Here is a 13,756-nt window from a genome sequence, read left to right on the forward strand (position 1 = left end):
TAATAATTATTTTAAATAAAAACAGGGTAAAACCGGTAAATAATTAATTTTAAAACATTTTAATTAAATTAATCTAATTTCGTAATATTTACATAACTGTGGAGTGTGGCATTGATTTAATTTAATACAACAAAATTAACGTTGGACCCTTTTTTAAGTTAAGTATAAAGATTAAATTTAATGAAGCCTTATTGAGTGATGATTTAAATTAAATTAATCAAAATTAGGTTAAAGAAAGATTAATCAAAATTAAATTAGGTAGGTTTTTATTATTTAATTTGGCCCAAGGAATAAATAATCAAGATTAATTAAATATAATGTGGGGGGTTAAAGGTGATAATAAAATATTACTACTTTTATTTTAATTATAATTAGGTTACTAATTAAATGATCCATAGTCTACCGCCGCGTTGTTTCTTATTATACAAGGGAAGAATGGGTTCAGTTTTATTATTTATTTTTTTCTTTGAAATAGAAATATTAGCGAGATTTTTAACGTTAATTTTGTTCTGGCATCAATCCATTTTTAATTTAGGGAAATTAACAAATTCTTTCCCGTGAACGTAAACATAAGCCAAAACAGTTGCCACCATTATAATCCAAAATAGTGTGTACAGTATTGTATCTGAAATTAATTTGAAGGTCATTAATTAATTAATTAATTATTAATTTAAAGTGATTAACTTAATTTTCTAAGCTAATTAATTATTAATTTAAAGTGATTAACTTAATTTTCTAAGCTAATTAATTAATTAATTTAAAGTGATTAACTTAATTTTCTAAGCTAATTAATTAATTTAAAGTGATTAACTTAATTTTCTAAGCTAATTAATTAATTTAAAGTGATTAACTTAATTTTCTAAGCTAATTAATTATTAATTTAAAGTGATTAACTTAATTTTCTAAGCTAATTAATTAATTTAATCTACATACCCGTTGCCATAATCAAAGATAAGAAACACATTGATATCGCAATTAGCAGAATTACAGGGACCTAAATTAAATTTTTTGTTAATTAATTAAATTTACCCCCAAAATGGTGACAATTAAGTTAATTAAGTTAAAAACTTACGGCTAAAGATCTCAAATCCTTTTTCTCAGCTAAGGGACACGGTAATTGAGTTCCTTCATTCTCTTGAATCTCGTAATTACCCAGGAATAAGTTAATAGCGTCCTATTTAATTAAAATTAATTTAATTTAATAATTTTTTAATTATTTATAATTAAATTGGCTAATTAATATTTTTTATACCTGTCTAGTTCCATCTGCAAAATTGTTTTTATAGTAACGTATCATTGAGTTTAATCCATCTTTTAATAACCCCAATTTGGTCCTTTTTCCAGTTCTAATTAATTAATTTAATTTAATTAGTTTTAATTGAGATTAGGGAAGATTTAAATTATTTTAATTTTTACCTTGTAAAATCAGTTTTTAAAGCTCCAGTTCCGGCATATTGAATGCTACAAATATCAGCATTATCTGCCCATGCTAAAAGATATTTTAAATTAATTTTCAAATTACAATTAATTGATTTAATTATAAAATTAATTACCATTTTTATAGATTTCTTCAAATTGATATTGATCTTCAATTTTTTGATTTTCCTTCAAAACTCCCAAATACTTTTAGAAGAAAGAAATATGATATTAATTAGGGGGAAAACATGTTAAATTAATTAGGGGGGAAAATGTTAAATTAGGGGGGAAAATGTTAAATTAATTAGGGGGGAAAATGTTAAATTAATTAGGGGGAAAATGTTAAATTAATTAGGGGGAAACATGTTAAATTAATTAGGGGGAAACATGTTAAATTAATTAGGGGGAAACATGTTAAATTAATTAGGGGGAAAACATGTTAAATTAATTAGGGGGAAAACATGTTAAATTAATTAGGGGGAAAACATGTTAAATTAATTAGGGGGAAAACGTGTTAAATTAATTAGGGGGAAAACGTGTTAAATTAATTAGGGGGAAAAACATGTTAAATTAATTAGGGGGAAAACATGTTAAATTAATTAGGGGGAAAAACATGTTAAATTAATTAGGGGGAAAACGTGTTAAATTAATTAGGGGGAAAACGTGTTAAATTAATTAGGGGAAAAAATGTTAAATTAATTAGGGGAAAACATGTTAAATTAATTAGGGGGGAAAACATGTTAAATTAATTGGGGGGGGGAACATGTTAAATTAATTAGGGGGAAAATCATAAATGTTAAATTAATTAGGTTAAAAACATGTTAAATTAATTAGGGGAAACCTTAAAATAGGAACAACAATTGATTTAATGATAGTTAGTACCATTAATTGCTTCTGTAAGCTTTTCCTGGCAATCATACTCTGAACCACATTAGTTCTATCTAAACAATCAATGCAATTGGTGCGAAAAACGCCTTCTTGAATCATAGCTACGGTTCCATCTCTTAACATTAGGAAAAACCTAAAAAATTCATTATAATTATTTAAAGTAATTTAATTAAAATATTGATTTTTACTAAATTACTCCATCTTATCCAGATAATCTGATATTCTATCCATTAAAATGGAGAGCCTATCCCAACGCATTTTACCACACTCATGATGAAAGTCAAAATAAACGTACCTTAATTAATTTCAAAATTTAATTAATTTTCCCCTTCAATCAAATTAAAATTTTTATTTTAATTAACTTACGTAACTGATGGATTATTAGCTAGTTTTGAATGTTCAGCAAATGCTTTTTCTAACCTTTCCTCGGAACCCTTATGGTCAATCTATTAATTAAAGTTAATTTCAATTAAGTTTATAATTAAATTAATTTAAATTAACCTAATTAAATTCCTACCAAATTAATCAAAATTTGGGGTCCATAAGTCACTAATTGGGTATCAAAATGACGTTGAAATCCATTTAGCTTTAATTATAGATACATACATTAATTATTTTAATTACCATAATTAATTTTAAATTTATGTTTTTATTACTTGCTGTTGACTCTCGCTAATTTTAGGCTTAGGTTTATATTTGATATTTGGGTATTGGTTCCAAAAAAGGGGTATCGAGCCCCTAGTTTGAACAAAGGAGCTTCTGGCCCCATCATATTCAATTATCTGTTCAGTTTCAACAAAATTAGCAACTTCCCCTAAAGGGTCCACCCCCCTCATGAAGTAACGAGTTCCCGCTCTAAAACAACTCCGTCTCGAGATTAAAATCCACGTGAATGCTTTTTGATTCACACTACATTGCTTGTAAATAATGCAGCCATGAATTACTGGCAAGCAGTAACGAACCAGCTGAACAAAATTTGAAAAAAAAAACATCAAAACTTTGGTTCTGAATCGAAGATGGCCGCCAAAAATAGTCTGCTTAGTTTATACTCATTGTTTCATTCCATTACAAAGTCTTAAACCTAAAATTGGCCAAATGTAACAAAGGCTTAAACCTAAAATAGCCTAGGCCAAATGTAACAAAGGCTTAAACCTAACATAGTGGCCTAGGCCAAATGTAACAAAGGCTTAAACCTAAAATAGCCTAGGCCAAATGCAACAAAGGCTTAAACCTAAAATAGCCTAGGCCAAATGTAACAAAGGCTTAAACCTAACATAGTGGCCTAGGCCAAATGTAACAAAGGCTTAAACCTAAAATAGCCTAGGCCAAATGCAACAAAGGCTTAAACCTAACATAGTGGCCTAGGCCAAATGTAACAAAGGCTTAAACCTAAAATAGCCTAGGCCAAATGCAACAAAGGCTTAAACCTAAAATAGCCTAGGCCAAATGCAACAAAGGCTTAAACCTAAAATAGCCTAGGCCAAATGTAACAAAGGCTTAAACCTAAAATAGCCTAGGCCAAATGTAACAAAGTCTTAAACCTAAAATAGGCCAAATGTAACAAAGTCTTAAACCTAAAATAGGCCAAATGTAACAAAGGCTTAAACCTAAATTAAACAGGTCAAATGTAACAAAGGCCTAAATCTAATATAGGCCTAAAATTAAGCCTAATAATTCCAAATATATTAGATGACTGATATAGCCATTTTAGGGGTAAAAACTTTAGTGCTAAATCCAAGATGGCCAACAGAAATGGTCTGATTGGTTCATTCCATTCCAAAGGCCAAAACCTAAAATTAACTCCATTTGCAATTAAAGTCAGCCCACTAATGGCGGCCATTTTAAGGGTAAAAGTGAATTTATCTTCACACCTCCGCTTGAGCTTTGAGTTCTTTCAATAAATGATGATTCCAAATGAATCTACTGTCAGCCTAGATGGTTTTCAAGAACAATTAGTTGAAACGCTATTTCAATAAAACTGAGCAACAAAGTACCCTTTCGCAAAACGGGAGTTCGAGAAAATCTGGACTAGTGTTGTTAAGCCTTTGCAGAGTATGGCTCAAATCGTATGACGTTGAATAGTAGAAATAAGGCGTTTGAAGTACAGTTTGAACCATAGAAACATACTGCTTGTTAAATTGGACCTGCAGTAAAAAATATATAGCGTTTTAAATTAATTAATGGCGGATGATTAATTAATTAATTAATACAAAGTTTTTACCTGCTGATCAGTTAAGTGCAAGAGAGCCCTCGAATAAGAAATAATATCAGTATCTTCTATTCTCCAGATAACGTGACCATTTATTTCGCCAACTTTACTACGTTTTGTTATAACAATTAAATAAGGACCAGCTAACAATCTTATAATTCCTAATATTCCACAGATTGGTTTCGTTACGGCATTATCCGCTAGTTGACCTAATTTATCTGGAAGTTATAAAGTTAATTATTGCGTAATTAAATTAATTACTTAAGTTTAAAGGAATACCTTGTAAAGATATTTCTTGGGATACTCTATCAATAACCAAAAATTCATTTTGAATATGAGTCGGTTCGAGGACAAATTTTTCCGATGTAACGTGCCTTATAAAAAAAATAAATAGAAGAATTTACAAGGAAAAATTTTAGAAATTAGTTTCCTAAATTGCTATAATTAATTTTTCTAAATTCTGGCCCCTTCTAATGTTCCCCTATTTTAATTTCTTCTCTAAATCAACTGAAAAGTAAATTTTGTACGAATTTGGTTTACTCTATGGCTTCTAATAGCGTTACTTTATTTATAATTAAGTTAATTCTAATTAACTTACAGTAGCAATTCGTCATAAACCGTGCTAGCCATCGTTGATACACATTAAACGTAGTAAAACCCACTTTTTAATTTTATCTTGCCCAGATGGCGCTCATTTCAATGCGTATTTGTTTCTTTTTTTCTTTTTTTTTTGGCCAACTTAGATAATCTCCTCCGTCGCCTGTACCATAGCCCACTCGATCACGCGCATCACGACGCAAGCTGCTCGCGCTATAGAAGCCCGTTCAAAGAATTCGATTTACATGTATAAGCCCAACTTTTGAAGATTATTTAAAGGAACCCAAAATTAACATTAAGTTCTATGGGAGGAGGTAGCTTTTTTTGGCCAGATCCTTTGTCCTATACATCCGAATGACCTGAAATTTTAATGAGACGTGTTTAGGTGTGATTTATTATATTTAAAAGGGTCCAAGTTTCTATAGTGGATAGTTTTTCTTATAAAAATTATTTTCCAAAGTCAAAAGGATGGCTTCAGTGCTAAGACCGTCCATAAATTACGTCACACTCTTATGGGGGGGGGGGTTCTAAATTTGTGACGGTCCGTGACAAGGGGGAGGGAGGGGTTCTTCCACGCGCGTGACGTCACATTTAACATTGATTTTGTTACGAAGTCAGTAAGAGGCCGGTTGGCTCTCTTATGTTATAGAAGAAGAAACGCAACATTCCAATCCACCGTAACAATAATTTACCAAAATTGTTGTTATTCCATCATCGCTTAAATAGTAGTTAAAATTTAAGCAATAGGGGATGCTTAAACTCTCTAATAGAGAGTTTAAGCATCCCCTATACGCGTACGTGTAGCCACCTTTGACAATGCATTGGTCTAATGCACTGTGGAAGGTAGCTACACGTACGCGTTTAGGGGATGCTTAAACTCTCTAGGAGAGCCAATATAAACAGCGTATTCAAAATAAACAGATCAGCTCACTGCGGAACTTAGGTACACGTACGCGTAGTGTCAGCTTAAACTCTCTATATCTCTGTTTATTCGCCACTATCATTAGTGAGGATGAATCGGATCCCCCTGCCGATTGAAATGGTTTCGTTTCATTCGCACATTTTCTAAATCTGAATCTCAAGCTCGATTAGTCTAATGTTTTCGATGACAGTGTCGAAAGTTCGAAACCTATAAAGTGTGTCCCTTTAACTAAGGTTTATGGATTTTTTGAAGCTTATAAAAAACACATCCAGTTAATAAAATCCCAAAGCTCAATCAGAGGCAAAAAGCTTAAAACGGTAGAGAACTTCGTAAAAGAGTACCAAAAATTAATTTAAAAAATGTATTTCTTTATTTAGTTTGTGAAAAGACGGGTGAAAAGTGTTTAATTTTGATCCCTTACATGTTCCTTCAGTAACCATCTAAAGAGATGGGGACCCCGGTTTGGACGTTTCTCTTCATTACCCCCCCCCCCCCCATCCTCCTGCCGCCATCATAAAAGGTAAGACCATGGACTCGATTTACATATTCTCAACTCTGCATAAGTTTTCAGTAGTGATACTTCTCGAGTAAGAAAAAGTACGTTAAAGCAAAGAGGGTAGACTGTCTACCCTCTTTGGTTAAAGCATTTTTAGCCACATCGTATGACGTACATCTACGATGAGGCTCTTAGTTTGACCTGCCCTATTGTTGTTGTTGTCCCCGCCGTGCCAGAATACCCGCCTTTGGCTGTATAAACCTTTTCGTTCGTCATTGAAGGGAAAGTGAAAGGGAGAGAATTGTGGTGAGATGACATTTTTCGTTCGTCTATATAAGGAAGGGAATTATGATAGTAAGGTTAAGCTATATTATACTCTCCCTTTAAAATTCGTCTCACCCGTCGGCGCAGTCGACAATACGATTTCACGCTTTCAATACCGCTCCTCTATTTTAACATTCAAAGAAATCGAGGGGAATTTAGAATCTATTCAAAAGAAAATATATATTGATACTATTTTTAGAATGGTCTTAAGGCACCGGGATATTACAATTATTGGGTGTTTTACAGAATTCTTTCTCTTTCAAACGCTTCTGGCCATAAGTTCATGTTAGAAATTTATAAGACGCGATAAGTATGCGAAGGCATAAGTTGTAAACTAAAAGTTTCTCTACGTGTAATAATTGAACGTTAAGTACGTAATAATTTTAGCACTGTTAAAGGTAACTCGATCATCGAGGGGATAATCACTAAAACTTTCTGTTATTCTATTAAGGGTTACTTGTGTGTAATCAGTTTAGCATTGTTAAAGCTAAAACTTCGTTTTTAGAATGGCCTTAATTATTTTAGCAATGTTAAGGGTAGCGCATCGAGAGGCTTCTCACTCAAGTTTTCTCTTTGCATCGCTCTATTACAATTATAACATAAATAAATTTATTGAAGTAAGGAACGGGTAATCATTTTAGCACAGTTAAAAGTTGCGCATCGAGGGGCTTTTCACATAAATTTTATGTACGCCTGTTAAGTACGGTACGATGTGGCTACTATTATGAGCCCAGCCCTTGGGCCATCTTGTTTAACTTTTATTTATTGGAAAATTTGTTTAATGAAATCTTTCGTGTTCAAGCATTATTATTTGCCGGTTCAAGAAAATTAATGAATATTTCTGTTTAGTTCTATCATGGAAGAACTAATTTACTTATTTATCTCTAAACTAGCTGTTAATAGCGGCGTCGCTCGCGTGTAATAAGAACTTCCATCAAAATTATATAAAGAATGGGTAGATTTTACTCATGACTAATATTTTTGTAGCACCCTAGGAGCGAAGGCACTCGGCGTCGCCCGTCAGCCCCTAGGGACTTTTTATTACTTTTCACGCGGACATTATTCCATAAAGAAGGGTTTTTAAGTTTTTGGCCGCCATTTGAAAAGATGGCAACAAATCGAACCCAAAAGACCATTCAGCCCGTCTATAGGTTATAGAAAACCAGTGTACTAAATATTTGCGAAATCGGTTGAATCGCGCGAACTTTGGTGGCGGATTGGAAAAATCTTTCTTAGTACGCGCCTACTACTTACGAGTAACGTTCCTGCAAATTTTCAGCCTTCTAGGGCAAGCGGTTTGTGCTGGGCGTTGATTATCAGTCAGTCTGTCAGTCAGGACTTTGATTTATATAGATATAGCTAGTTTATTATAATTGCAGATGTTCGGTATTGATCCAAACGTCGTTTAGCTTCGTTTAGCTTCGTTTAGAGTCGTTTAGCTTCGTTTAGCTTCGTTTAGAGTCGTTTAGCTTCGTTTAGAGTCGTTTAGAGTCGTTTAGCTTCGTTTAGAGTCGTTTAGCTTCGTTTAGAGTCGTTTAGCTTCGTTTAGCTTCGTTTAGAGTCGTTTAGCTTCGTTTAGCTTCGTTTAGAGTCGTTTAGAGTCGTTTAGCTTCGTTTAGCTTCGTTTAGAGTCGTTTAGCTTCGTTTAGAGTCGTTTAGCTTCGTTTAGCTTCGTTTAGAGTCGTTTAGCTTCGTTTAGCTTCGTTTAGAGTCGTTTAGCTTCGTTCGTTTAGAGTCGTTTAGCTTCGTTTAGAGTCCTTTAGCTTCGTTTAGCTTCGTTTAGAGTCGTTTAGCTTCGTTTAGCTTCGTTTAGAGTCGTTTAGCTTCGTTTAGAGTCGTTTAGCTTCGTTTAGAGTCGTTTAGCTTCGTTTAGCTTCGTTTAGAGTCGTTTAGCTTCGTTTAAAGTCGTTTAGAGTCGTTTAGCTTCGTTTAGAGTCGTTTAGCTTCGTTTAGAGTCGTTTAGCTTCGTTTAGCTTCGTTTAGAGTCGTTTAGCTTCGTTTAGCTTCGTTTTGCTTCGTTTAGCTTCGTTTAGCTTCGTTTAGAGTCGTTTAGCTTCGTTTAGCTTCGTTTAGAGTCGTTTAGCTTCGTTTAGAGTCGTTTAGAGTCGTTTAGCTTCGTTTAGCTTCGTTTAGAGTCGTTTAGAGTCGTTTAGCTGCGTTTAGCTTCGTTTAGCTTCGTTTAGAGTCGTTTAGCTTCGTTTAGAGTCGTTTAGCTTCGTTTAGCTTCGTTTAGAGTCGTTTAGCTTCGTTTAGAGTCGTTTAGCTTCGTTTAGCTTCGTTTAGAGTCGTTTAGCTTCGTTTAGAGTCGTTTAGCTTCGTTTAGAGTCGTTTAGCTTCGTTTAGCTTCGTTTAGCTTCGTTTAGCTTCGTTTAGAGTCGTTTAGCTTCGTTTAGAGTCGTTTAGCTTCGTTTAGCTTCGTTTAGAGTCGTTTAGAGTCGTTTAGCTTCGTTTAGAGTCGTTTAGCTTCGTTTAGAGTCGTTTAGCTTCGTTTAGCTTCGTTTAGAGTCGTTTAGCTTCGTTTAGAGTCGTTTAGCTTCGTTTAGCTTCGTTTAGAGTCGTTTAGCTTCGTTTAGAGTCGTTTAGCTTCGTTCAGAGTCGTTTAGCTTCGTTTAGAGTCGTTTAGCTTCGTTTAGAGTCGTTTAGCTTCGTTTAGAGTCGTTTAGCTTCGTTTAGCTTCGTTTAGAGTCGTTTAGAGTCGTTTAGCTTCGTTTAGAGTCGTTTAGCTTCGTTTAGCTTCGTTTAGAGTCGTTTAGAGTCGTTGAGCTTCGTTCGTTTAGAGTCGTTTAGCTTCGTTTAGCTTCGTTTAGAGTCGTTTAGCTTCGTTTAGCTTCGTCTAGAGTCGTTTAGCTTCGTTCAGAGTCGTTTAGCTTCGTTTAGCTTCGTTTAGAGTCGTTTAGCTTCGTTTAGCTTCGTTTAAAGTCGTTTAGCTTCGTTTAGAGTCGTTTAGCTTCGTTTAGAGTCGTTTAGCTTCGTTTAGAGTCGTTTAGCTTCGTTTAGAGTCGTTTAGCTTCGTTTAGAGTCGTTTAGCTTCGTTTAGAGTCGTTTAGCTTCGTTTAGCTTCGTTTAGAGTCGTTTAGCTTCGTTTAGCTTCGTTTAGAGTCGTTTAGCTTCGTTTAGAGTCTTTTAGCTTCGTTTAGCTTCGTTTAGAGTCGTTTAGCTTCGTTTAGCTTCGTTTAGAGTCGTTTAGCTTCGTTCGTTTAGAGTCGTTTAGCTTCGTTTAGCTTCGTTTAGAGTCCTTTAGCTTCGTTTAGCTTCGTTTAGCTTCGTTTAGAGTCGTTTAGCTTCGTTTAGCTTCGTTTAGAGTCGTTTAGCTTCGTTTAGAGTCGTTTAGCTTCGTTTAGAGTCGTTTAGCTTCGTTTAAAGTCGTTTAGCTTCGTTTAGAGTCGTTTAGCTTCGTTTAGAGTCGTTTAGCTTCGTTTAGCTTCGTTTAGAGTCGTTTAGCTTCGTTTAGCTTCGTTTAGCTTCGTTTAGCTTCGTTTAGAGTCGTTTAGCTTCGTTTAGCTTCGTTTAGAGTCGTTTAGCTTCGTTTAGAGTCGTTTAGCTTCGTTTAGCTTCGTTTAGAGTCGTTTAGAGTCGTTTAGCTGCGTTTAGCTTCGTTTAGCTTCGTTTAGAGTCGTTTAGCTTCGTTTAGAGTCGTTTAGCTTCGTTTAGCTTCGTTTAGAGTCGTTTAGCTTCGTTTAGAGTCGTTTAGCTTCGTTTAGAGTCGTTTAGCTTCGTTTAGAGTCGTTTAGCTTCGTTTAGCTTCGTTTAGAGTCGTTTAGCTTCGTTTAGAGTCGTTTAGCTTCGTTTAGAGTCGTTTAGCTTCGTTTAGCTTCGTTTAGCTTCGTTTAGAGTCGTTTAGCTTCGTTTAGAGTCGTTTAGCTTCGTTTAGCTTCGTTTAGAGTCGTTTAGCTTCGTTTAGAGTCGTTTAGCTTCGTTTAGAGTCGTTTAGCTTCGTTCAGAGTCGTTTAGCTTCGTTTAGAGTCGTTTAGCTTCGTTTAGCTTCGTTTAGCTTCGTTTAGAGTCGTTTAGAGTCGTTTAGCTTCGTTTAGCTTCGTTTAGAGTCGTTTAGCTTCGTTTAGCTTCGTTTAGAGTCGTTTAGCTTCGTTTAGCTTCGTTTAGAGTCGTTTAGCTTCGTTCGTTTAGAGTCGTTTAGCTTCGTTTAGCTTCGTCTAGAGTCGTTTAGCTTCGTTCAGAGTCGTTTAGCTTCGTTTAGCTTCGTTTAGAGTCGTTTAGCTTCGTTTAGCTTCGTTTAAAGTCGTTTAGAGTCGTTTAGCTTCGTTTAGCTTCGTTTAGAGTCGTTTAGCTTCGTTTAGCTTCGTTTAGAGTCGTTTAGCTTCGTTTAGAGTCGTTTAGAGTCGTTTAGCTTCGTTTAGCTTCGTTTAGAGTCGTTTAGCTTCGTTTAGAGTCGTTTAGCTTCGTTTAGAGTCGTTTAGCTTCGTTTAGAGTCGTTTAGCTTCGTTTAGCTTCGTTTAGAGTCGTTTAGCTTCGTTTAGCTTCGTTTAGAGTCGTTTAGCTTCGTTTAGCTTCGTTTAGAGTCGTTTAGAGTCGTTTAGCTTCGTTTAGCTTCGTTTAGAGTCGTTTAGCTTCGTTTAGCTTCGTTTAGAGTCGTTTAGCTTCGTTTAGAGTCGTTTAGCTTCGTTTAGCTTCGTTTAGAGTCGTTTAGCTTCGTTTAGCTTCGTTTAGAGTCGTTTAGAGTCGTTTAGCTTCGTTTAGAGTCGTTTAGCTTCGTTTAGCTTCGTTTAGAGTCGTTTAGCTTCGTTTCGCTTCGTTTAGAGTCGTAAATGTCGGACCCCTCGACATCGTATAATTTAATAGTGAGATTGAACTAGTTTATAGTGTCACCGAGGGGCTAAACACTCGCGCATTCTGGCCTCAGTGTTGAAAAGCGCTACTTGGGAGAGCTAATTTATTTTTAAATCTATCCACCGGACTTAAACAATGCATGGTAGGGTAGTTATTTTTGTTTATTAATTGGTCTTAGTTCCGAGGTAATTTTTTAGGAACTCTGGGTTATCTAACAAATAATTTAATACGAAGTTATAACAAGACGACCCAAGGCCTGGGCTCGTAATAGTAGCCACATCGTACCGTACTTCGATGCGCATCCTTTAACAGTGGTAAAACATGGTACCCGTAAATACCCATTAAAAGAAGTACAGAAAATCAGAGTGAATAGCCCCTCGATACTCTAACAAATAATTAGAACCCTTAATCCTTATTTCAATAAATTTACTTACGTTATAAGTGTAATATCCGGGGCCACAAGTTAGTACTTTCTTTTAAAACTCTTCTCGTTTTGGGAACGTTCCCCTTTCGCTAGCTCGATAGAGAAGCTCTCCAGGATTACAGTTTAACAAAGCTTGTTTTACAAATACGAAGGTGTATTTTGGTTACTTTAAGGGTTGGTCGCTTTAGAAATTGAAAGTTCAAGGTTTTTACTTCTGTTATTTTTGTATTCAAGGTCGGGTGGGGTTTTTTTTTACTATTGTTCACTTGCACTTATATATATATTTCTTTTATACGCTTAATCTATGCATGGTTAATAATATTTATGCAATTTTTCAACACTCAGTGACTTTACGCACTACCTATTTGGACGCAAAAGCGTAATGCTACGTTTTGCCACCAAATACCCTGGTTTTCCATCCTAACAACCTCGTTTTCCACCGTAGGATATTAGCGTGGAAAAACAGTGGAAATTCTAAGCAGATTCAAATTTGTTAATAATAGAAATTTTCTTATTATTTTCAGTACCTGGACTCAACACTCGGAAGTTACACGTTTATAAAACTATTCTTATTATTTTCATTATTAATCTTTTTAATAAAATCTAATGTATCAATGAAATATATTTCAAAACAAAACTTGAATTAAAGGGACTGTAAAGAAGGCATCGGCGGGTGGATAAAAATTATTTGAAATACGTCAGAGGCACGTGACCGAGCTGAGGCGTGGTTCAAAGAAGCTTAGTTCGTTTTATTTCGAAAACCACCACTTCATGGAATTGGCGCTGCAATCTCGCGAAAAACAAGGACTAGATGCCCAGTTCCACTCCATGAGGAGTCTTTGTAACTTGGCATCACGTGATGTCTGTGACGTATTTCAAATAATTTTTACCCACCCGCCGATGCCTTCTTTGCAGTCCCTTTAATATTTATAAATAATATGTGATAGAATCATTTCTATTTATAAGCTTACTAATTATAGTTATGGATATGTTATAAAAACTTGATTTGTACCCTCTGGTTAAGTATAAGATCCACTATATTAAAGTGCTTTCTCAATATAACAGAACAGGTGACTCGAATAATAAACAGAATAAGAATTTGTTCAAAAAGTTTGGCGTAATCGTTATTTATATGATAAAAATTAACGTTTTTGCACAGACCATAAAGTCGAAGAAAATCGATAGGTTGCTATTGGTTCAATTTCTGTAAACTAAAACTTTCTGTACCTGTATTAAAGGGGCTAAACACTAATGACAATTTTCCTTCATATAGGATTTTCATTGATGCTACATTATGAGCCTATTCACGGCTTGTTCCCTGTGCCACGTTCGGGAAGGTACGTCGACACTATTTTGGAATAAAGGGAGCCTTCTCATATTACACGGCTCCAGCAAGTTTCAACGCAGCGTACTTTCTGTTTTTAAACACATATACTTTTGTTTATACTTTATAAATGTACTATAGAATAAATAAAATGAAATAATTGTTCGTCGATTTAATGAATCTCATTTTTATTGCTTTTCTTTTCAATAAAGTTACAGGCATACATATGATCATTAATAAATAAATCACTTTTTAGCACTGTTAAAGGCAGTGCGTCGAGGGGCTATTCACTAATGGAAATTTTCTTTCATTGGTGATTTCTATTGATGCTTTTAAAAAGTTATTAAAATGGATTTGGATTAATGGTTGCC

General features: G+C 34.6%; 1 protein-coding gene and 1 long non-coding RNA gene across 2 annotated transcripts; one reads left to right on the forward strand and one right to left on the reverse strand.

Annotated features, from left to right (window-relative positions):
• Positions 1-43: 43 nt before the first annotated feature.
• Positions 44-5,257, reverse strand: Sac1 (phosphatidylinositol-3-phosphatase SAC1). The gene is made up of 16 exons (XM_089848065.1): positions 5,112-5,257; positions 4,793-4,887; positions 4,526-4,731; positions 4,299-4,448; positions 4,176-4,235; positions 2,961-3,269; positions 2,822-2,890; positions 2,671-2,750; positions 2,501-2,599; positions 2,299-2,437; positions 1,554-1,623; positions 1,417-1,489; positions 1,253-1,346; positions 1,073-1,174; positions 934-994; positions 44-625 (listed from the first exon to the last, which is right to left on the reverse strand). The coding sequence occupies exons 1-16, from the start codon at positions 5,141-5,143 to the stop codon at positions 516-518; spliced, it is 1,749 nt and encodes a 582-aa protein (XP_089704191.1). The 5' UTR covers positions 5,144-5,257; the 3' UTR covers positions 44-515.
• Positions 5,258-5,954: 697 nt separating this feature from the next.
• LOC149651248 (uncharacterized) lies at positions 5,955-13,561 on the forward strand. Its single transcript, XR_016371143.1, has 2 exons — positions 5,955-6,552; positions 12,586-13,561. It is a non-coding gene; the product is annotated as an uncharacterized LOC149651248 (long non-coding RNA).
• The last annotated feature ends 195 nt before the right edge of the window (positions 13,562-13,756 follow it).

The sequence above is a fragment of the Phalangium opilio genome, unplaced genomic scaffold (genome assembly GCF_054372755.1).
Source record: "Phalangium opilio isolate 3A_F unplaced genomic scaffold, DU_Popi_V2 ptg000082l_1, whole genome shotgun sequence".
NCBI lineage: Eukaryota > Metazoa > Arthropoda > Arachnida > Opiliones > Phalangiidae > Phalangium > Phalangium opilio.